The sequence below is a fragment of the Macaca fascicularis genome, chromosome X, assembly GCF_037993035.2.
Source record: "Macaca fascicularis isolate 582-1 chromosome X, T2T-MFA8v1.1".
In the NCBI taxonomy this organism is placed as follows: Eukaryota; Metazoa; Chordata; class Mammalia; order Primates; family Cercopithecidae; genus Macaca; species Macaca fascicularis.
This window is the reverse complement of record NC_088395.1, coordinates 46,636,974-46,661,645: the sequence shown is the minus strand read 5'-3', so window position 1 is coordinate 46,661,645 and position 24,672 is coordinate 46,636,974. Positions and strand designations below refer to the sequence as shown.

The 24,672-nt window shown below is 44.3% G+C and overlaps 1 protein-coding gene and 1 long non-coding RNA gene across 16 annotated transcripts in view; one reads left to right on the top strand and one right to left on the bottom strand.

The window, feature by feature from the left end:
• Positions 1–2,204: 2,204 nt before the first annotated feature.
• On the bottom strand, positions 2,205–4,899 carry LOC107128478 (uncharacterized). Its single transcript, XR_001487747.3, has 2 exons — positions 4,779–4,899; positions 2,205–3,941 (listed from the first exon to the last, which is right to left on the bottom strand). It is a non-coding gene; the product is annotated as an uncharacterized lncRNA (long non-coding RNA).
• Positions 4,900–4,946: 47 nt separating this feature from the next.
• The window catches only part of ZNF674 (zinc finger protein 674), a 41,489-nt gene continuing 21,763 nt past the window's right edge, over positions 4,947–24,672 (top strand). For 2 of the 15 annotated variants that reach the window (XM_074029938.1, XM_005593383.5), the window contains exons 1-6: positions 4,947–5,034; positions 5,468–5,580; positions 5,797–5,908; positions 8,412–8,455; positions 19,049–19,175; positions 19,509–19,619. In XM_074029938.1, coding sequence (XP_073886039.1) covers positions 8,441–8,455; positions 19,049–19,175; positions 19,509–19,619 — 253 coding nt within the window. In that variant the 5' untranslated portion in view covers positions 4,947–5,034; positions 5,468–5,580; positions 5,797–5,908; positions 8,412–8,440. Of the gene's footprint in view, positions 5,377–5,467; positions 5,581–5,796; positions 5,909–8,411; positions 8,456–10,002; positions 10,140–18,843; positions 19,176–19,508; positions 19,620–22,285; positions 22,453–24,672 lie in introns of those variants that run through there. The other 13 variants (XM_065538147.2, XM_065538146.2, XM_074029942.1 and 10 more) reach the window with 12 other exon arrangements.

The window sequence follows — 24,672 nt, the reverse complement described above, 5'->3', positions numbered from 1 at the left end:
TTTTTTCATACTTCTTAAGCTAAACGTCAGACATTTAGTCTTCCATGTCTTGGGTGCAACTGGGTGGGGATGGTATTGTGGACAGTAAAGGAATTTTGCCAAAACAGTCATAGGTAAAGAAAGGCAGATTTATCAGAGAAAGTATGAAGATACGTTGCAAGGGTTCAATGGGCGGCACAGCAGAGAAAAGGCTGTCTGAGAGGCAGGGGCTGGAGGTTTAAGTTGTATAAGGTTGTGCTGGAAAGGCTATGTGCAAAACAAGGGATTTGGGAACAGGATGTGTGCCAGCAGGTTGTTTGCAATTAGCCATCTATAGAACAACTGTTCTCTCTCACCTGCGGCCCCTTCCTTCTTGTTGCTTACTTATTAGGACTCCACATTCCATGTATTCTGATTCTGGATTTTTTTTTTTGTTTCAGTGATCTCTTTAATTCTGCTCTATGCCACATTATTTACTTTAGTTTATAATGCCCTCTAATATCTTGTAAGATGAGTCTTCCCATGTTACCTCTATCCACCAAATACTCTTAGTTGTTCATATATTTTTTTTCTGCCAATTAAAATGAAGTATAATTGTACTATAGGCCCCTGATCCCATTTAGCATATTGGTTAAATTGCCTTAAATCTATCAATTAGGCTTGGGGACAATTTGGGTTTTACAGTATTAAGTCTTCACTAAGGAGTACAGTTTATTTTCCTTTATATAGATGATGTCCAACCTTCTTAGGGGGCTTATTTATACTTGTATTCTTGCTTTCGAAGTGCATCATTTTTCCTATTATATATTTTTTACTAGTCACCATTCACATGTACATTACAGCTAATCCAGATACTACAAAGCCCATAGTTGATATCTAGCTAGGATACTCATGCGTAGTAGCCACAACACCATTTTCATTTCAGAAAAGAAAGTAACAATGCAAAGGTGGACTTGAGACACAGAGGGAAAAAGGAACCTGGAAGATAGTATACTAAATGAAATAAACTACACACAGATTGACAAATACTGCATGATCTCACTTAAAGGTGAAATCTTAAAAAGTTGAACTCACAGAAACAGAGAGTACAACAGTGGTTACCAAGGACTGGGGATGCAGGAGTGGGAGGCAGGAAATGGGGAGATGTTGGTCAAAAAATAAAAACATTCTTTTTTGGGGCGGGGAGACAGAGTCTTGCTCTGTCGCCCAGGCTGGAGTGCAGTGGCGCGATCTCAGCTCACTGTAACCTCTGCCTCCCAGGCTCAAATGATTCTCATGCCTCTGCCTCCCAAGTAGCTGGGACTACAGGAGCGCGCCACCACACCCGGCTAATTTTCTGTATTTTTAGTAGTGACAGGGTTTCACTATGTTCCCCAGGCTCGTCTAGAACTCCTGAGCTCTGGAAGCCACCCACCTTGGCCTCCCAAAGTGCTAGGATTACAGACGTTGAGCCACCATGCCCGACCTAAAAGGTAGAAACATTCTAAGATGAACAAGTTCTGCAGATCTAAGGTACAGTATGGGTGGTGATGGATGTATTAGTTGATTGTGGTAATCATTACACAATGCATACATATATCACATTTTAAAAACCCACTGTTTTAGGTATAAAAAAATAAAGACATGTATTTTTTTTTTTTTTTGAGACGGAGTCACGCTCTGTTGCCCAGGCTGGAGTGCAGTGGCCCGATCTCAGCTCACTGCAAGCTCCACCTCCCGGGTTTATGCCATTCTCCTGCCTCAGCCTCCCGAGTAGCTGGGACTACAGGCGCCCGCCACCTCGCCCGGCTAGTTTTTTTGTATTTTTTTAGTAGAGACGGGGTTTCACTGGGTTAGCCAGGATGGTCTCGATCTCTTGACCTTGTGATCCGCCCGTCTTGGCCTCCCAAAGTGCTGGGATTACAGGCTTGAGCCACCGCGCCCGGCCAAAGACATGTATTTTTAAAAAATGAAAGAAAAACAGAGAAAAGACGAGGCAAGCATAAGAAACCTAGTGGTTTTCATTTGAAGGCAGTGGTTTTTAAACCAGACCATTTTCACAAAAGGAATGAGAACATCTCAGTATTATATATTTGATAAAATTCCCAAATAAATTTAGTCATAATAAAACAAAGTTGTTTATGCAGAACCCTTGAAATACAATGTATGTAAAAATATTTTTACTACTGTGCTCAAGAATGGAGATTTTGAGGACAATTCTTACATATTTAAGAAGAAGGAAAAACTTTAGTTAATACTCAGACTTTATTCAACATCAGAAAATACACAATGAGAAGAAAATCTACAATTTAAATCAGCTTGCAGATACATTTACTTCTGGATCACAACTTACTCAGCATTAGAAAATTCACACTGGCTGGGTGTGGGTATTCACCCTGTAATCCTAACACTTTGGAAGGCTGAGGGCAGGAAGAGGCCTTGAGTCCAGGAATTCCAGACCAGCCTGGGCAACATAGCCAGACCCTATCTCTACAAAAAATTTAAAAATTAGTCAGCTGTGGTGGTGCACATTTGTCCCAGCTACTCAGGAGGCTAAGGTTGCAGGGTCCTTTGAGCCGAGGTCATAGTATGCTATGATCATGCCTCTAATTAGCCACTGCATTCCAGACTGGGTAACATAATGGCATCCTATCTCTAAAATAAATATATAACAAATAAGAAAATAGTTGGCTGGGCGCAGTGGCTCACACCTGTAATCCCAGCACTTTGGGAGGCTGAGGCAGGAGGATCACCTGAAGTCAGGAGTTCGAGACCAGCCTGGCCAACATATGGTGAAACCCTGTCTCTACTAAAAATACAAAAAAATTGGCTGGGCATGGCGGCGTGTGCCTATAATCCCAGCCACTTGGGAGGCTGAGGCAGGAGAATTACTTGAACCTGGGAGGCAGAGGTTGCAGTGAGCCAAGATCACGCCGCTGCACTCTAGCCTGGGCAACAAGAGCAGTAACTCCGTCTCAAAAAAAAAAAAAAAAAAAAAAAATTGGCTACATGCAGTGTTTTTATCACATTAACAGTCACTTTTTGAAAAGTCATCTGGCAAAAACAACTGTTAACATTAGATGACAGTGACTTTGACAAAGCCCTATACTACTAGGGTACAAATGACTGAAGAGATTGGCACAAAATGAGGAAAGGGGCTTCGTTTCTGAGAATACCAGCTCCACTCAACACTAGATGCTCTCCTGCCTATGGAAATCCACAGGGGCAGTTGCAGAGAGTGCTGCATGTTTCATAGTGTTGGGAGAGGACAATGAAAACTAACATTTACCAGGTGCCTGCCATGGACTATTCCTGGGCTTGAGGCTCTAAAGATGTTCCTTTGAACAATAACAGCAGCCATCTAGATTAGGTGGTCCTTAGTTATGGCAGAAAAGAGGGGACTGAGGCCCAAGGAGCTAGTAAGTGGTGGATTCCAGTCTTTTCTTCCAACGGATTAGTAGACACCAATGGCCCATGCAGAGTGTTTCTTGATTTTTGAATACTAACATCATGAATAGCAAATGCTGGCATGGCAATAAGGGCGTGCCATACATCTGGTCACATTCAAATCATCGGTCCCTTCTCTTTCTGCATAAACACTTGATCTTACAGAATCAGGATATGGAGAGATGCTGGCCAGGGCCACAGATCAGGTACTTCTGCAGTTTGCAGTTTCTCTACTGTCCTCAGGACACTGTCATAGTATTAACCCTTTTCTGCCTAGTGATAGTGATATCTGAAAAGGTTATCAAATCACCTCTCCTCTAGAAATAGGTTGGTATCTAAACCTGGCCATCAGTAACACATGACATGTAATTCTGAATGAGCAGTAATTCACTGCTCACCTGTCCAAGGGAAAACAGGCTCTTTTCCTGGGACTTGTACAGGAGGCTTGGAGAGGGTCACTTCCCAGGGTCTGGCTGTATTGAGTTTGCAGATTTGGGTTGTAACTCATCCAAACTATCTGGGGAATGCAAGTTAACCTGACAGGAGAAAGAGAAAGAGGAAAAAGACCCATGTTCAAATGGAAATTAAATACGTGTCTGATAGATTCCACAAATGTCTTGGACACATCTATGAACAGTGTCTGGCACCAGCTGGCTCCAGCACATAAGGGTTTGCTGTGTACCTGAGGGAGACTCTGTCATACTTGACCCAAGGAGGCCTGCTTGGTGACCAGGCAGGCATAGTAAGCATGGAGAACACACTTGGTCTCTTTCTCCCAGACCCAGACAGGAAACAGAAAACTTTCCTCAAGGCCACTACAGGCCTTTTTAGCGGGCTGTGTTACCACTGGCTGGCATTCTCGGAGAAAACACCTCTCCGCTAAAAAGTAAAACCCAGATTCTCCCAGCGTGTGTAAGATCCTAGGAACCGGAGCCCCTCCATTGGGTAGAAAACAATCAGAATGAGGCTTTTTTCCCTCACTTCGGGAGGTTGCTGGCTTTGTAGCCCGGCTCCAAGGCCCCTCTTCCAGGCCACTTCCCCGACTGGGCCAGACCTCTTGCTCTTAGGACGCTCCGAGCGAGGCCTGGGGCCCCGCTCCGTGTGGCCTGCCTGGACCCTAGAGGGCCGCGCTCCGGAGCTGCCACTGATGTCAGAGGCGCGACTCTTTTTCTTATTCCCAGGAGCGGAAGACAGAAACAGTGGCCTTGGGGACAGAGGGGTGGGAACACCTCACGTCCACTGCAAGATAATGAAGTGGAAGAAGGCATTTCGGCTTCGGAGCTGGCGGGGACCTGGTCACTGGAAAGCCCGCGCGGAGTTCTCTCGCCTGTCTCCGCCCAGGTACGCCTCCCCGAGCCTTTTGTACGACTCACCGTTGTTAATGGTCACACATTCCTTCTCCCCTTAGAGTTAACACTGTCATAACCATTGAAGCGCGGGCCGAGGAGCACCATATCGGCCGTACCCTTTGTTGCCCCGCCTTCAAGTCACTGCGCGTGCGCATTGCTTTGACCTCGCGTTCCCAGGGGGCAGTAGGAAGCGGAAATGCTCGGCTGACCCGCAGGGTGGCGCTTCGTTCACACTGGCTGTGGTCTTCCGCCCCTGAGGTTTCAGGCTCTTGGCAGTGAAGTAAGCGGGACGGGGGTGGTGATGGATTGGATAGGGGAATGTGGGGGACGGGAGGAATGACGGGAGTTTACGGGGCCGTGGGGTCATGGGGCCACGGGTGAGCGCCCTTGTGGGGGTTGAGTGACACGGACGGTGGGCGTGAGTGTTGGGGGCGAGGTTCGGGGCCAACGACTGACTAATTGATTGAGTCACTCAGCGCTTGTATCCTCACCCCCTGGTAATTGCCAGGCACTCTTGCAAACGTTTCACATTAATAGGAGCCCTGTGAGGTGTTACGATGATTATTTTCCTGCTATAGAGAGAAAACGGCACAGTGTGGCTTGGCAGCCTGTCCAAAGTCACGTAGGTAGCAAACCTGAGGGAGCCTTTTTCTTTTTCTTTTCCTGTACTTTGTTTATCATGTTTATTATTTCCTGTGTGTCTCTTCTTCCAGACTAGAAATCTGGAACTGGGAATTTGAAATTTTGTTCACTGATGGATTTGCAGCACGGAGAACCGGCTCATGGAAGGCACTCATTTCTTCAGTGAATGAAAGTGGCACAGCAGGTGATCAGTTGGTTCCAAAGCCCGAACCCAGGAAGGCAGGGTTTTCGTCACTGGGGATAATTGAGCTGTGCATGAATGTTAATTCACTCTTAAAGCTAGAATGAGGCGTTGTCCCTCTTCTGTTGGGTAAAAACCTTTGGGTTTTACTCAACTTCACTGCATGGAAGGGAGCATAGGTGTTGCTAATTGAGTCTCCTGTGGTCATTGTGTTTCAAGGGTCAGAGTGCAGACCTGAGACCACTGCTACACCGACTTCAGACTCCAGTTTATCTGAGCCCCGGCTTCCTCACTTAGTCTCAGAAGACTTAGGCTGAGGCCCCAGGAGGAGGTGAGTTCCCTGGGTCACAGGCAGAGATCTGGTGCTATAGTGATGGCCCCAGCTGGGGTATGTTTGTCTCTGAATCCCTTGGTCCTGCCGCCTTGGACATAAGAGAGGTACGCTGAGCTGAGGCGAGTTGGAGGAGAAGCCTCAGCCCAGAGTCCAGACCCAGATCCTCAGGGCAGAGAAAGGAGGTTCACAGGACAGCAGGTCCTAGAAGAGCTGGATCCTTAGTGACCTTTGTCCCTCACTTCAGCTGAGACAGAGCAAACTGGCTCAACTTCCAGGTGCCATCAAGGACCATATGACAGTGCAGTTTGATTCCTACTGGAGGAGGGACAGGTGAAAGTCACAGGTGAATGGAGGCATGGGTACCCCCGCCATGGGGCAGGTGCCCTGCTGTAGTGCCTGCAAAGGCGGGATGAGGCTAGAAAGGATCACAGCCAGCCACAGAGGATTGGCCTCTCCTAGCACACCTATTTGTGCACCCCCGTGCTTCCTTCTCTTGCCATTGGCTTTTTCTGAATTTGAGTCAGCCCCACATCATCAACCAGGCACCTGCTTCCAGGGGAAATGCGAGTGTCCCTTCATCCTGACCAAAGTGCAGAAAATATATTTTTAGTTTATAGAATTTCAGAGTAGTCTCTAGGTACGCTGTCATCCAGCTCTGCTGCCTTATTTAGAAGCTTAATGAAACCAGGTCTGAGGACATGACTTGTTAACCTACACGGAGCTGAACCCTGTTGTCCTGATGGTATCACAGTGATTGCTGAAGTAAGAAATGGTTACTCTGCACAGAAGCTCCTTGCTGGAACTTTCTTTTGAAAAACTGCCAAAGAAGGAGGAGCATGGCAATCAAAATGCAAATCGTGGGAAAGGAGGAAGTGGTGGGGTGGGAACAGGGTAGGTGGCCAGTTAAAGAGGCAGATGCAGGGGAGCAGGCACAGTGGTTTTCAACCCCTCACAGAACTGACAGTGCTGGGCTGTTACCCACCCAGCCCCACACCTCTCCTTCCCTGCAGCCCTCTGAGCCCTTGTTGGCCTCCTTCCTCCAAACCACATCAAGAGATCCTACTCATACACACTTGCAGAGGGTCTTTTCACCTCTAGGGCTCTGTTTGATAAGAATTGATTTTTAATAATTTTTAATTTTTGTTTCATTAGTAATTAATTTTCATTGTCCAAAATGCAAATAAACAAGGAAATTAAAATCACCAATCAATGTAACCAATGTCAGCATTTGAATAAATGCTGTTTGAGATCAGGTGCGGTGACTTACGCCTGTATTCCCAGCACTTTGAGAGGCCAAGGCGGGTGGATCACCTGAGGTCAGGAGTCCGAGACCAGCCTGACCAACATGGTGAAACCCTGTCTCTACTAAAAATACAAAAATACTTAGCTGGGCATGTTGGTGCATGCCTATAATCCCAGCTATTTGGGATGCTGAGGCAGGAGAATCGCTTGAACCCAGGAGGTGGAGGTTGCAGTGAGCCAAGATCATGCCACTGCACTCCAGCCTGGGCAAAAAGAGCAAAACTGTCTCAAAAAAAAAAAAAGAATAAATGCTGTTTGAGACTTCATATTTGTACATATTGCTTAACAAAAATGAGATCACACTGCAGTTGCTGTGCCGGAACCTCCTTTTAAACACCCAGGAACTGAAAACGAAGTTCAGAAACCATCTTTAAAGCCTGTGTAGTATGCTTGTTTTGCACGTTTCATATTTTTTTACTGAGTCCCCTTTGCTGCACATTTAGTTGCTTCCAAGTTTTTTGTTTATTTTTTGTTTATTTTTGAGCCAGGCTCTGACGTTTTCACACAGGCTGGAGTGCAGGAACGTGATCATGGCTCACTAACCTCGCACTCCTCAGCTCAATAGACCCTCCCACCTCAGCCTTTTGAGTAGCTGGGACTACAGGCATGCACCACCACGCCAGCTAATATTTTTAATTTTTAGTTTTGTAGAGACAAGGCCTTGCTATGTTGCCCAGGCTGGTCTTGAACTCCTGGCCTCAATCAATCCTCTCCTTCAGCCTCCCCACATGCAGGGATTATAGGCACATTTTTTTAGTGGAAATGACAACAGTAACATTTTGCATCTTTGTGCTAGGAATAGAACTCTTGAGGTAAAGGAGATGTTAAGTTGTTACTGGTTTCTGACATTTAGATGACCTTGGACACAAGTCATGCATCTGTCCAGTAAGGGAGACAAAGTTTCATGTGCAAAACCCACATGATCTTAGTAGCGAGACAGTTTCATGTGTAAAACCCACATGATCTTAGTAGCGAGACAGTTTCACGCGCAAAACCCACATGATCTTAGTAGTGAGACAAAGTTTCATGCGCAAAACCCACATGATCTTAGTAGCATCCCATGGGAATAGGCTGAAGCTACCAGGCCTTATTTTTAGATCATTCTTCCCAGGGTGCAAAGGTAATTATTATTAGGGTGGTGATGATGATCTTATGTCTATACCCACTGAACTCACCCTTTCTAATTCTGTCTTTATAGATCGCCATCCTTTGCCGGAGCACAACAAGATGGCCATGTCCCAGGTGAGTTCTAATGTACCCCTACTTTTTTTCCAGTGAAATTGAGGCAAAGTTTGGAATCTATATAATACACTTGAAAATACCAATTATCCACTCTTCTCTGGCTGTTTTCTGTTCAACTTGTCCTCAGCCTCTGGTTTCTCTAATCCTTCCCCTCACCAGGAGAGAGGAAAAACAGAAAAAGATACTTCTCTTTACTTGTTCTTCCAGAAACTGTACCTCATCTTTTCTTCTCCTTCTCAGAGAAGAATTGTTTAAATACATAGATTCATCTTGCTTTTGCCTCTTTCTTCACTTCTAGATCGCTTGGTCTTTTTTACTGTGTTTAAGAGAATATGTTTGTGTATAATGTTTTAATGTACATAGAAGAAACTAGTAGCCAATAAAGTTTCTATTTCTTCTCCCCCTGGTACCACATTCCTCCTTAGAGATGTCCACTGTTAACAGTTGGTTGAAACTGTGAGGTAGATGCATTTATGTCAGTTTAATGAACTAAAAACATATACATATGTATTGTTTTTTATGCTTTTACACAAATGGCATCATATTCACATACCTATCTTGCTTTTTGAACCTGATTATATCCTGGGTGGTGTTCCTTGTTAATATATAAAGATTGTTTTAATTCCTATTTCATAGTATGGATATATCATGTAACTATTTTTTCTATTCACAGATATTTAGGTTTTTAATTTCTGTGTGTGTGTGTGTGTGTGTGTGTGTGAGACGGAGTTTCACTCTTGTTGCCTAGGCTAGAGTGCAATGGTGCGATCTCGGCTCACTGCAACCTCTGCCTCCCAGGTTCAAGCGATTCTCCTGCCTCAGCCAACCGAGTAGCTGGGATTACAGGCACGTGCCACCACGCACAGCTAATTTTGTATTTTTAGTAGAGACGAGGTTTCTCCATGTTGGTCAGGCCGGTCTCGAACTCCTGACCTCAGGTGATCCATCCACCTCGGCCTCCCAAAGTGTCAGGATTACAGGCATGAGCCACCATGCCTGGCCTAATTTCTTTTTACTATTGTAAACAGTGCCTCATGAACAACTTTCTCTGTATCTGCTTGCTCTGTAGTACCAGTGTTTATGGAGGTTATACCTGGTAGTCAGGTTTTGACTAAAAGGTACTGAGACTTAAATTTGCCCTCCGAAATCCTTCATAATTACTCCTTTCACTAAATGTAAAGACCAGATAATTTCTGTGTTCCAGTTTTCCAGGCTATTAAAGACGAAAAGGTACCCAGTTCATTTTGTGAAGCCACTTAACCGGAAATTTGAGGAAGATGCTACAAAAAAGAAAATTGTAGACCAGTTTCCCTTAAGAACATGGATCTTAAAATGTAAAAATATTCTGAATAGAGCATTAATAAATTGAACATTTAAAAGTAATGCATACACATAGTAAAAATTCAAATGAAAGCTTTGTTCAAGAAAAGGCAAAAAATAATTTTCCCATCCTCAAGATTCCTTCATTTTTTGGTACAGTCTTTCAGAGAATATGTATGCTTATCTGTATGGATGTATGAATCTTTTTTTTTTTTTTTTTGACACAGAATCTTGCTCTGTTGCCCAGGCTAGAGCGCAGTGGCGCAATCTCAGCTCACCGCAAGCTCCGCCTCCTGTGTTCATGCCATTCTCCTGCCTCAGCCTCCCGAGTAGCTGGGACTACAGGCGCCTGCAACCACGCCCGGTTAATTTTTTGTATTTTTACTAGAGACGGGGTTTCACCATGTTAACCAGGATGGTCTCAATCTCCTGACCTTGTGATCCGCCTGCCTCAGCCTCCCAAAGTGCTGGGATTACAGGCGTGAGCCACCAGGCCCAGCCAGGATGTATGAGTCTCTTTGTTCACTCCTGTATGTGCTAGCTCTTGCTCTCACACACCTTTTCTCTAACACATTAGAGCTCATTCTGGTCCTTTTGGTCTTGTCTTCATGATCATTCCACTTTACTTGTATTTAGTTGTCCCTAGGGTTTCTTAGTGCAGCACTATTGTCATTGTGGTTCTGATCATTATTTGTTGTGGCTGCTTTCCTGTGCATTGTATGTATAGCAGAGTCCCTGGCCTCTATCTCTGCTAGGTGCCAGTAGAATCCCTCCTCCGGTTTTGGCAACCAAAGTGTCTCTAGTCATTGCCAAATATCCCCTAGGGGAGAGAAGTATCCAGTGTTTAAAACCAATGGTCTACCTTGTTTGCAAAAGCAGCTGCTTAGTATTTCATTGCATGGGAATGCCAATATTTATTCACCTTTCTCCTAGTGATGAACATTCAGGGTATTTCTAGTCTTTTGCTGCTATAAACAGCATAGCAATGTACAGTACATTCCGTTGCCTGCATGTGAGTATGTCAGATGTGAGATTTCTAGGTCAGATTCATGTGCATCATGAATTTTGATTCAGAACTGTCAAATTGCCCTCCAAATAGAATATACTGATGTGTACTCCTAGCAGCAGTATATGCCTTTTCCCATAAGTGGGCAATCACAGTGCATTATCCAATGCTTTGATTTTTGCCATGATGCAGGATAAAAGAGTGGTGCATTTTAATTCACATTTCCTGAAATTAGTGTCTTTTCATATTTTTTCTTTGTTTTTTGGAGACAGGGTCTCAGTCTGTCACCCAGGCTACAGTATGGTGGCATGATCACAGCTCACTGTAGCTTCGACCTCCTAGGCTCAGGTGATCCTCCTGCCTCAGCCTCCTGAATAGCTGGGACCACAGGCGTGCACCACCACACCTGGCTAATTTTTGTATTTTTTGTAGAGACAGGATTTTGCCATGTTGCCCAGGCTGGTCTCTAACTCCTGAGCTCAAGCGATCTACCTGCCTTGGCCTCCCAAAGTGCTGGGATTACAGGTGGGACCATTGCACTGGGCTATTTGTTTTTTGAGACAGAGTCTTGTTGTGTTGCCCAGGCTGGAGTGCAGTGGTGTGGTCATGGCTCACTGCAGCCTCAACCTCCCAGGCTCAAGCAATCCTCCCACCTCAGCCTCCCAAGTAGCCGGGAATACAGGTACATGCCACCACACCTGGCTAATTTTTCAATTTTTTGTAGAGTTGGAGTCTTACTGTGTTGGCCAGGCTGTTCTCCAGTGCCTGAATTCAAGCAATTCTACCACCCTGGCCTTCCAGTATGGTGAGATTACAGGTGTGAGCCACTGTGCCCAGTCTTCTTTTCATTTTTTTAACCACCATTTGTACTTCTTTATTTCAATTATTTGTTCTAGTAATTTGCCTCCTTTTCTCTTGGGTGTGGAATTAATTTGATTGCTGGATGCTAGCTCTTTATGTTAACTCAAGTAAATAAGATCTCTATCATATATGTTGCAAATATTTTTTCATACTTCATTTGTTTTGACTTGTCTTATTAAGTTTGGGGAGTGGACACTTACATTTTGTTAATGTGGTCTAATTTCACAATCTTTTGTGACTTCTAGATTTTCTTTTATTGCTTATATAGGATTCTGTGAGTCAAGATTATAAAAATGTGATTTCCGTTATGTGGAAAAAGTGGTTACTGAATGGTGGTGACACAGCTGAGTGTCTGTATGGAAACAAAGACTCTTCTATATCATATAAAAGTGAATTCTAGATTGGTTGAAGACCTAAATATATAGTTGAAAAATTGGGTAAAAATTTAGGAGGATATATGGATAACTTTGTGCAGTGCAAGAAACGTTTTTTTTTGTTTGTTTTTGTTTTTTGAGATGCAGTCTCCCTCTGTGGCCCAGGCTGGAGTGCAGTGGCACGATCTTGGCTCACTGCAACCTCCACTTCCCGGGTTCAAGCAATTCTCCCACCTCAGCCTCCCAAGTAGCTCAGACTACAGGTATGCGCCACCATGCCTGGCTAATTTTCGTATTTTTAGTAGAGACGGAGTTTCACCCTGTTGGCCAGGCTGATCTTGAATTCCTGACCTCAGCTGAACTGCCCGCCTCAATCTCCCAAAGTGCTGGGATTACAGGCGTAAACCGCCGTGCCTGGCCCTGCAAGAAACATTTTTAATGAAGATGGAAAACCCAGAAATCATAAAGGGAAATATTGTCAGGTTAGACTGTAAATGTTAAAAACCTGTAGAGTCAGAAGACATATTTGAAGCTGAGAGAAAATACCTTCTATGCATATAATACACAGAGGATTTATGTATGTAATATGAACAATGATTTAAAAAACGAAAAAAAAAATGTGGTAGAAAGGAGTCAAAAAGATAAGGCAGGCAATTTAGAAGAAAAAATGTGATGCTATTTGAGTGGATATTTATTTTTTCCAGTTTTCAAGCCAGGAAAACAGGGCTGATTTTTATTCCTCCCTTTTTGTTGTATTCCAACGAATGAACCCAGTCTCAGTCCTCTTCTACTAACTGTTTGCCTTTCAGATATTTTTTGTTTTATATAGATACAAAACCACAAAATTTTGCATGGGTTGTTTTTAATGAAAATATGCTCCTACTATGCTTTTCTGAAATTTGCTGTTTTTGTTTGTTTGTTTATTTGTTTTTTCATTTAGACAAAAGTATCCCAGGCATCCTTATGTGTGAGTGTGAGTCAATTTTTTTTTTTTTTTTTTTTTTGAGATGAAGTCTTGCTCTGCAGGCTGGAGTACAGTGGTGCGATCTCGGCTCACTGCAACCTCCACCTCCCGGGTTCAAGAGATTCTCCTTTCTCAGTCTCCCGAGTAGCTGGGATTATAGGCTTGCGCCACCACACCCAGCTAATTTTTGTATTTTTAGTAGAGATGGGGTTTTGCCATGTTGGCCAGGCTGGTCTCAAACTCCTGATCTCTGCCTCAGCCTCCCAAAGTGCTAGGATTATAGGCGTGAGCCACCGCACCCATCCTGTGTGAGTCAATTTTTATCATGACAGTTCCAGAGTATAGATGGAACAATTTATTTAACTACTGGCTCGTCCTAGTCCATATGCAGATTATTTGCCAATCAGGGGTTATTTTTCTCATAAGCAATGTCACCTGGTAATACAGCTGTTGTTCTACCATTTGGGGGTTCCCAGGAACACAGTACATTTAGAGCTTTCTTTATTTTTCTTTTTCTTTTTCTTTTTTTTTTTTTTTTTGAGACAGGGTCTCACTCTCTTGCCCAGGCTGAAGTGCAGTGGCACGATCTCGGTTCACTGCAACCTCAGCCTCCTGGGCTCATGGCTCATGGAGTTCTTCCACTTCAGCCTCCTGAGTAGCTGGGACTACAGGCACAAACCACCATGCCCGGCTAACTTTTTTTTTTTTTGAGACAGAGTCTCGCTGTTGCCAGGCTGGAGTGCAGTGGCACGATCTTGGCTCACTGCAACCTCCACCTCGTAGGTTCAAGTGATTCTTCTGCCTTAGCCTCCCGAGTAGCTGGGACTACAGGTGTGCGCCACCACGCCCAGCTAACTTTTGTATTCTTAGTAGAGACAGGGTTTCCCATGTTGGCCAGGATGGTCTCGATCTCTTGACCTCGTGATCCGCCTGCCTCAGCCTACCAAAGTGCTAGGATTATAGGCATGAGCCACTGCGCCCAGCCCTTTTTTATTTTTATAGAGATGGGGTTTCTCCATGTTGCCCAGGCTGGTCTCAAACTCCTGAGCTCAAGTGATCCATCTGCCTTGGTCTCCCGAAGTGCTGAGATTACAGGCGTGAGCCAGTGTGCCAGGCCTTTTAGGGCTTTCTTCTACTTTTTGCTAATATGAATAGGACTGCCTTGGACATCCTTAAGTACACATAAATATTTCACTAGGATAGGGTCCTGTAAATGCAACTGCTGGTTAAAGTAAGAAACAAATACCTGTAATAGGTACAGTCAAATTATGTATCAATCATCCTTTATATGAGAGTATTTAATTTCTAATATTCTTCATCAGCAGTGACTCTTATGGATAAAAGACAGTATCTTATTGTTTAATGAGCATATATGTGAATTTTAGTGAGGTTTATAATCTTTTTGTGTTTCTAGGCCTCTAACATTTCTGTTGCTATGAGTATTTTATTCATACTGTTGGGCTGTCTTATTGATGTGTTAAAGGTGTAGGGTAAAATCCTAGAAAGGTCATTGCTTTGTTAAACGGTATTTGCAATGTAAAATTTGATATATATTAACCAATTGTTCCTCCCCAAAATGCTGTAAATAGTTTATAACTTCTTTGGTGTTTTTTCCACATACTTGACTGTACTAAGTATTATCAACCTTTTCAGCATTTAAGAATATGAAAGGAATACATGATAAGTTGTATATTTATTTTATATTTGTTCAGTTGTATGTTAGGTTGTGGTCTTTTTCATAATGATTTGTTAGAATTTTAGTGTATAAAGGAGATTAGCCCATTGTTTTGTATATTTCAAATACTTTTCTCACTTTGATATTGATGTTTCATAATATTATAATTTTTGGCCAAGTGCTGTGGCTCATGCCTGTAATCCCACCACTTGGAAGGCTGAGGCAGGAGGATTGCTTAAGCTTGGGAGTTTGAGACCAGCCTGGGATACATGGCAAAACCTTGTCTCTACAAAAAAATACAAAAATTAGCTGGGTGTGGTGGTGCATGCCTATAGTTCCAGCTACTAGGGAAGCTGAGGTGGGAGGATTGCTTGAGCCCAGGAGGTTGAGGCTGCAGTGATCTGTGAACTGCATTCCAGCCTGGGCAACAAGAGTGAGACCTTGTTTCCAAAAACAAACAAACAAAAAATTCATTCTGCTATTTAGAAATTTCTAATGTCTAGGCAGTCATGTTGATCAGTCTGTGATTGTATGTCTTCTGAATTTGGGGATTGCTCAGAAAGGCTGTTAGCCAGCTGGGAGCAGTGGCTCATGCCTATAATCCTAGCACTTTGGGATGCCGAGGCGGGTGGATCACTTGAGGTCAGGAGTTTGAGACCAGCCTGGCCAACATGGTGAAACCCCATCTCTACTAAAAATACAAAAATTAGTTGGGTGTGGTGGTGGGTACCTGTAGTCCTAGCTACTTGGGAGGCTGAGGGGGAGAATCACTCGAACCTGGGAGGCAAAGGTTGCAGTGAGCTGAGATCACACCACTGCACTCCAGCCTGGGCAACAGAGTGAGACTTTTTTTTTTTTTTAAAGGCTTTTAGCCACTACAAAATTATAAAAACTTTGATCTATTTTACGGTTATCTTGTACACATTTAAATCTCTAAGGCTGGGTGCGGTGGCTTACACTAGTAATTCCAGCACTTTGGGAGGCTGACACGGGTGGATCATTTGAGCTCAGAAGTTCGAGACCAGCCTGGCAACACGATGAAACCTCGTTTCTACAGAAAATACAAAAATTAGCTGGGTGAGGTGGCCTGTACCTGGAGTCCCAAATACTTTGCAGGGCTGAGGAAGGAGGATCACTTGAGTCCAGGAGGATTGCTTGAGCCCGGGAGCTTGAGGCTGCAGTGAGCCATAATCGTGCCACTGCACTCCGGCCCGGATGACAGAGGGAGTCCTAGTTTTTTTTTTTTTTTTTAAATCTCTCATCCCTGTGTAATTTATTTGTGGGTTCAGAGTGAGATGGGTAATTCAGTTTTATTGAGATTTTTTCCTCCATAAATACCTAGCCAGAAGATATGGTTTGGCTATGTCGCCACCCAAAATCTCATCTTGAATTGTAATCCCCACGTGTCAAGGGCGGGACCAGATGAAGGTAATGAGTCATGGGGGCAGTTCCCCCCATGCTGTTCTCGTGATAATAAGTGAGTCTCATGAGATCTGATGGTTTTATAAGCTTCTGGCATTTCCCCTGCTTGCACATCTCCTTCCTGCCGCCTTGTAAAGAAGGTGTCTTGCTTCCCCTTCGCCTTCCGCCATGATTGTAAATTTTCTGAGGCTTCCTCAGCCATGCTGAACTGAGTCAGTTAAACCACTTTCCTTTATAAATTAGCCAGTCTCAGGTATGTCTTTATTAGCAGCATGAGAATGGACTAATACACCAGATTTTCCTAATGTCATCTTTTCTGCATAGATTATAGATACATATATATATACACACACACACACATATATTTTTATATATACATATATATATATATTTTTTGAGACAGAGTCTAGCTCTATCACCCAGACTGGAGGGCTGGAGTACAGTGGCGTGATCTCAGCTTACTGCAACCTCTGCCTCCCGGGTACAAGTGATTCTCTTGCCTCAGCCTCCTGAGTAGCTGGGATTATAGGTGATTCTCCTGCCTCAGCCTCCCGAGTAGCTGGGATTACAGGCGTGTACCACCACACCTGGCTAATTTTTGTATTTTTAGTAAGAGACAGGGTTTCACCATGTTGACCAGGCTGGTCTCGAACTCCTGACCTCAAGCGATACGCCCGCCTCAGACTCCCAAAGTGCTGGGATTACATGTGTGAGCCACTGTGCCTGGCTGATTTAAGATATTTTTACTGTAACCAGCCAATGGGTTATTCCCACCCACTGCACAGTCAAAACCAATTCGCTGAGACCACGGACTTGCAATAAAGAGTTTAATTGACAAACAAGGTCTTGCTCTGTCCACCAGGCTGGAGAACAGTGGTGCAATCTTGGCTCACTGCAGGCCCAACCTCCTGGCCTCAAGTGATCCTCCCTCAGCCACCCATAGTGCTGGGATCACAGGAGCCAGCCACCACACCCAGCCACAGTGGGGTTTTTATGGAGGCTTCATCACAGAGGCATGATCATCACTGGCCCTTGGTAGTCAACTCAGCCTTCATCTTCTCTCCCCTCCCAGGAGTTTTGAGGATGGAGATGAAATTCCCAACCCTCTAATCCTGTCTGGTTTTCTGGTGACCAGCTCCCATCCGGAAGCTACCTAGGGGCAGCCAGCCACCAGTCATCTCATTAGCATATAAAAGACACTTTGATCACTTCAGAGTCTATTCCATGGGTTGCAGGAGCTTTTGCCAGGAGACAGGACAAAAACCAAATATATATTTCACAATATCAAACCAGGTGACATTACTCCAGATAAAAATGACTCTGGATTGGTAAACAAACTGCATCTGGACTGGAGGACTGAGTAAACTATGACTGGCTGGTAGGAAGCCATGGATTGGGGTTTTCTGAGCACATTGTCACTCAGTGATATGTAACTGGGCACATCTTTTGCTGGGACCCTGGAAGCCATGCCACTGGGACCATTACAAGAGATATTGGTCTATGGAACAGGTTAGAGCTTCCAAGCAACATTTGTTTCATCCTAGCACTCAGCAGTGTGGTTTTGTTCCCTGGCAGCGGAGCTCTCACGAGGGAGGGGCAGTTTGGGCTACCAGCTCCTGGATTGCTCTGAGAAGCCCTCCTGCTGGAGAAACCTGCCTGTCACCGCCCTCTGGCAGGCTGGCTTTCCTGTCCCCTCTCCTGCACAGCTGGGTAAACTAGTGCCACTGTGGCTGATTTGGGCCTTACGGGTGCAACGAGTGGCTTGAATTGAAGGCCAGCAAGTGTGGGTGTGACAGGATGGGATCTGGAGCAGAAACAGGTGGGTTATTAGTCTTTGTGAGGAATTGGGGCCCTTGTAGAAGTGAGTTCTTGTTTGGTGGTGACAAGGCCAAGCACAGACCTTTCCCCTTTTGCCTCAGTCAGCTGCTCGGGCCACAGACCTCTGGCTTCCTGTTCTTTGTTTCATGATTGATGAGCGAAGGTTAGAACGGTTTGTCATGGTTGATTAGCTATGTTTAGAACTGTTCGTTGTAGCTCTGTGTCCCCTGCAAAGCCTGCTCTGTCAGCCCCAGGCAGGACTGACTTCCTCCTTTGTGGACCACCCGGACCCTGTCCTATATCTGTCACTGTCCCTGTGAGGCAGGCTTCCTCGCTGCCTCGGTTTCATCTATATGAGTGTCTAAGTGTCGCTTTTCTCCCTCCACTAAACTGAAGCTCCTTGAGTTCAAGAGGTGTGGTTTTGTATCAGTCTTTACTTCACAGGACTTACCAGTCTGGCCTCTATTCAGTAAACATGTGTTGAATGAATGAATTTCCAGGGTGAGATATTTCTCATAGCCTATCTGTTTCTCCTATAAAGTTCAAAATGATTTTAGTCATATAGATACTCTATGTAATATACTATGCCAAACTGACTAGTGACTGGCATAAGAACAATTATATAAGAAAGGCCAGGCCGGGCACGATGGCTCACGCCTGTAATCCCAGCACTTTGGGAGGCCAAGGTGGGCAGATCACGAGGTCAGGGGTTCGAGACCAGCCTGGCCAACATGGTGAAACCCCGTCTGTACTAAAAATACAAAAATTAGGCGGGCATGGTGGTGGGCTCCTGTAGTCCCAGCAACTCTGGAGGCTGAGGCAGGAGAATTGCTTGAACCCGGGAGGCAGAGGTTGCAGTGAGCCGAGATTACGCCACTGCACTCCAGCCTGGGTGACAGAGCAAGACTCAGTCTCAAAAAAAAAAAAAAAAAAAAGAAGGCGGTGTGGATGCGGGAGCCAGACCGCATGGATTCGACTCCCTCATTCCTGGCTGTGTGACCTGGGCTAGTTACTTAGGCTCTGTGCGCCTCACACTCTTCATCTGTCAAGTTTCTCCTAGAGGGCACAGAGTAAGCCCTCCATGTGCGTGAGGTGCCATGTCCCGGTGCCCCAGGCTGGTCCTGGCATGCTAAAGAGGAATGTGCCATTACAGGAATCATTGACCTTCAAGGACGTGTTTGTGGACTTCACCCTGGAGGAGTGGCAGCAACTGGACTCTGCCCAGAAGAACCTCTACAGGGATGTCATGCTTGAGAACTACAGCCACCTGGTGTCCGTGGGTGAGGGACCGCGCCACGGGGTGATGCAGAATGCCCCCAGTACTGTGTTTCTTTCTCAGCTGCTCCAAGCTCCGGGGCCTGGGAACAACGAGTGTGGGTTACCACCCTCAGTGTGGGTTACAGCCCACTGTGCAGTATTTGTAGTCCCCATTGGACTCTGGAGAGCATGTTGGTGCCCTTGCTTGCTATGTGAATGTTCTGTACTGAGGGGCAGATGGCTGTGTGCTTGGGGCCATCCCCGAGGCCGTGCCACCTTCAGCCTGCAGGGGTGGGCCTAGGTTCTGGAATTCCTCAGCGTTAATAACGAAGTCCTGTGTCATGTCCCCTGAACAGGGTATCTAGTTGCGAAGCCGGATGTGATCTTCAGGTTGGGACCAGGAGAAGAGTCCTGGATGGCAGATGGAGGGACCCCGGTACGGACCTGTGTAGGTGAGGACAGGCCAGGTGAGTCAGGCCGGGGAAAGGGACCAGGTTGGTTGGTGACAGCTTGGCCTCTGGGATGAGCTCAGGAGCTCTTCTGAGAGCCCCGGACTTGTGGACATGCCTAGGCTCTGATGAGCGGAACTGTTGTCATGTCCAAATGAGGCCTCTGCCTGGCCACTGGTTACAGTCTCTGCGTTCTTTGCTTGGCGTTCCCATAGATTGTGGCCACTCTTGTTCTGAGATCCCATTTCTACCTTCCACCCTCCTGGCTTGTTAGTGAGAAGTGCCAAGCCTCTTCTCATTCCTCTCCCACCACCTTTCTGGAAGCTTTTAAGACTTATTCTCCCTTCTTGTGCTTATATATTTTTACCAGAGTAGATGCAAATGTCAGCATTTCCTCTTTACTGGGCATACTGTGGGCCCTTTCAGGCTGAAAGTTGGAGTCTTTTATTTTTTAGACTCAAGGAAATTATCATACATTATTTTTTGGAGTTGGTATAGGCAACAAAGCTTTGCTAGTGACCTTTACTCTACCCAGCCTGGTACCCACCATCTTCTTGCCTGCTCTTATTTTGTGGTAAACACTTTAAACCTCACACTGTTTTCTATTTTCTCTTCGTATTCCTTCTCAGACTCTTACAAATCTGACTTGATACCACCTATTTTCAGAGTCCTCCTCTTTTCAGTACCTTCCTCCCACTCAACTCTTGTTTTTTATATTATCTCTTTATTTATTCAAAAATAAACTTGAGAGAACATTATTCCCAGGGCGGAATACTTCATCAAACACTGCTAAACTGTTTTCCAATGTGGCTATAGCACTTTTTTTTTCCACTAGCAATGTACGCGAGCTCCATGTGTTTCTCATCCTTGCAAGCACTTGGTGTTGTTAGTGTTAGTCCTTTTTTTCTAGTAGGTATGTAGGAGGATCTCATTGTGATTTAATTTTGCATTTCTCTAATGATGAATATTGTTGAGCCCTTATTTGCCATCTTTATATCTTCTTTATATCTTCTTTATGGAAGTATTTGTTGTAATCTTTTGCCATTTTTCTTTGCTATTAAATTGTAAGGTTCTTTATATATTTTTTTGAGATGGAGTCTCGCTCTGTTTCCCAGACTGGAGTACAGTGGTGCAATCTTGGCTCACTGCAACCTCGCCTCCTGGGTTCCAAGCAAGTCTCCTGCCTCAGCCTCCTGAGTAGCTGGGGTTACAGGCACACGCCACCATGCCCAGCTAATTTTTGTATTTTTAGTAGAGACGAGGTTTCACCATGTTGGCCAGGCTGGTCTCAAACTCCTGACCTCAGGTGATCCACCCTCCTCAGCCTCCCGGAGTACTGGGATTACAGGCGTGAGCCACTGCGTCTGGCTGGTTCTTTGTATATTCTTGATGCAAGTCCTTTAACTATGTACTCCCAGGTTATGGCTTCTTTTTTTCTCAACTGTGCTGTGTAGAGTAGACGTTTTTAATTTTGATAAGGCCCAGTTTATCAAGTTCTTTTATGGTTCATGCTTTTTGTATCCTATCTAACAAATCTCTGACTCAGAGCAGTGGAGATTTTCTCCTATGTCTTCTTTCAGAAGATTTATAATTTTAGCTCTTAAATTTAGACCTATGACAAAGAATGAGTTAAGTTTGTAAATCTGACATGAGGTGAGGGTCAGGGGTTTTTTTTGCATATGTATATCCAATTTTTCCAGCAGCATTTTTGAAAACACTGTTTTGTTGTTGTTGTTGTTGTTGACTTACTTTGCCATCGTTGCTGATAACCTTTGAATGGCCAGGCACAACGACTCACATTTGTAATCCGAGCACTTTGGGAGGCTGAGGTGGGAGGATCAATTGAGCCTGGGAGCTTGAGACTAGCCTAGGCAACATAGTGAGCCCCCGTCTCTACAAAATATTTTTAAAATTTGCCAAGCATGATGGTATGCACTTGTAGTCCCCACTACTTGGGAGGTTGAGGTGGGAGGATTGCTTGAGCACGAGAGGACGAGGCTGCAGTGAGCCGTGATCACGCCACTGCCACTCCAGCCTGGGGTACAGCAAGACCCTGTCTCAAAAAAAACCAAACAGTTGAACACAGATGCGTCTGTCTATACGTCAGTAATACACTGTTTAATTACTGTAGCCTAATGTTAAGTGTTCAAATCAGGAAGTATGAATTTTCCAACTTTGCTCTTCCTTTCCTAATGTTTTGCCCATTCTAGGTCCTTGGTATTTTTATATAAATCTTAGAATCAGCTTGTGAATTTGTACACAAAAGCCCGCAGGGATTTTTGTATGGGATTACACTGAATCTGTGGATCATTGATATACTGACAATATTGAGTCTTCCAATTAATGAATAGCATGTATCTCTATTTAGATCTTCTTAAATTTTATCTCAATGTTTTGTAGTTTTGAATGCATAAGTCTTTCACATTTTAATTCATATCTGCATTTTATGTTCTTATAAGATACTATAAATGGTGTTTTGTTTAATTTCAATTTCCCATTGGCCAGTACTATCTTATAGAAATGCCATTGATTTTTGTATATTGATCTTGTATCCTGGGACCTTTCTAAGTGTACATATTAATACTTGTAACTTTTTTGTAGATAGCTTGGCATTTCCTATGTAAACAATCATGTAGTTGTAAAAAAGACAGTTTTGTTTCTTCCTTTCCAATCTGGATGTCTTTTACTTCTCTTTTTGCCTTTTTTTTTTTTTTTTTTTTTTTTTTTTGAGGAGTTTCACTCATGTTGCCCAGGCTGGAGTGCAATGGCATGACTTTGGCTCACCGCAACCTCCATCTCCTGAGGTCAAGTGATTCTTCTGCCTCAGCCTCCCAAGTAGCTGGGATTACAGGTATGCACCATGATGCCCAGCTAATTTTTTTTTTGTGTGTGTATTTTTAGTAGAGACAGGATTTCTCCATGTTCATCAGGCTGGTCTCGAACTCCCGACCTCAGGTGATCCACCTGCCTCGGTCTCCCAAAGTGCTGGGATTATAGGCATGAGCCACCGTGCCCGGCCTCTTTTTGCCATTTTTTACTGGCTAGGATCTTGAGTATTGTGTTGAATAGGCATAGTGAGAATGACTTCTTTGCTTTATTCCTGATTTTAGGGCAAAAGTACTCACTTTCTCATTATTAAGTATAATTTTTTATTTGTAGAGTTTTCCATTGGTGGCCTGACAATGGTTGAGGATTATTCCTTTTAATCTTAGTTTTTTGAATTTTTATCATGAATTGATGCTGAATGTCGTGAATGCTTTTTCTGCATCAATCAATATAATCATGCTTCTTCTCCTTTATTTTTAAATTAATTAAATAATTATTATTATATTTAGAGATGGAGTCTCATTCTGTTCCCCAGGCTGGAGTGCAGTGGTGTGGTCATAGTTCATTGTGGCCTCAAACTCCTGTGCTCAAGTGATCCTCCTGCCTTAGCCTCCAGGGTAGCTGGGACTACAGGCATGTACCACCATGCCCAGCTATTTTTAAAATTTTTTGTAAAGATGAGGTCTTGTTGTATTGCCCAGGCTGGTCTTGAACTTCTGGCCTCAAGTGATCCTCCGTCTCAGCCTCCCAAAGTTCTGGGATTACAGGTGTGAGCTACCATGCCTAGTTAATTTGCAGATTTTTCTTTTTCTTTTCTTTTTTTTTTTTTTTGAGACGGAATCTCGCTCTGTTGCCCAGGCTGGAGTGCAGTGGCACGATCTCAGCTCACTGCAAGCTCCGCCTCCCAAGTTCAAGTGTTTCTCCCACCTCAACATCCCGAGTAGCTGGGATTATAGGCACCTGCCACCATGCACGGCTAATTTGTGTGTGTGTGTGTGTGTGTGTGTGTGTGTGTGTGTGTGTGCGCGCGCATTTTTTTTTAGTAGAGACGGGGTTTCTCCATGTTGGTCAGGCTGGTCTCAAACTCCCCTGACCTCAGGTGATCCACCTGCCTCTGTCTCACAAAGTGCTGGGATTACAGGTGTGAGCCACCATGCCTAGCCAATTTGCAGATATTGAACCAGCCTTTCCATTACCTGTGTAAACCCCACTTGATAATGATCATATCACTTGATAATGATCAAGTGATAATGATCAAATGATCATTCATTTGATATGCTTCTATTTATTTTTGCTCATACTTTATTATTTTGCATCTATGTTTATGTGTCATAATTGTTTGTAGTTTTCTTCACTTACACTGTTTGTGTCTGGTTTTGACGTCAGGGTTATGCTGGCCTCATAAAATGAGTTGGGAAGTGTTTCCTCCTCTTCTGTTTTCTGAAATTTATATAGGACTAGCATTATTTCTTAAATGTTTTGTAGAGTTCATCAGTGAAGACATCTGGGCCTAGCATTTTCTTTGAGGGGAAATTTTGAACTACAAATTTTTTTTTTTTTTTTTTTTTTTAGACGGAGTTTCACTCTTGTTGCCCAAGCTGGAGTACAATGGCACAATCTTGGCTCACCACAACCTCCGCCTCCTGGGTTTAAGCAATTCTCCTGCTTCAACCTCCTGAGTAAGTGGGATTACAGGCAAACACCACTATGCCCAGCTAAGTTTTGTGTTTTTAGTAGAGACAGGGTTTCACCATGTTGGCCAGGGTGGTCTCAGACTCCTGACGTCAGGTGATCTACCAGCCTCAGCCTCTCAAAGTGCTGGGATTAGAGGCATGAGCTACCACGCCCGGCTACAAATTCGTTTTTTTTTTTTTTATAATTATAGGTATATTCAGATAACTGTTTTCTTCTTGAGCAAGCTTTGGTGGTTTGTGGCCTTGAAGGAATTTGTCTCATCGAAACTATCAAGTTTTTGATATAAAGTTTTTTTTGGCCAGGCGGGGTGGCTCACGCCTGTAATCCCAGCACTTTGGGAGGCTGAGGCGGGCGGATCTCGAGGTCAGGAGTTCAAGACCAGCCTGGCCAACATAGTGAAACCCTATCTCTACTAAAAATACAAAAATTAGCCGGGCATGGTGGCATGTGCCTGTAGTCCTGGCTACTCGGGAGGCTGAGGCAGGAGAATCGCCTGAAACCAGGAGGCGGAGGTCGCAGTGAGCCAAGATCGTGCCACTGCACTCTAGCT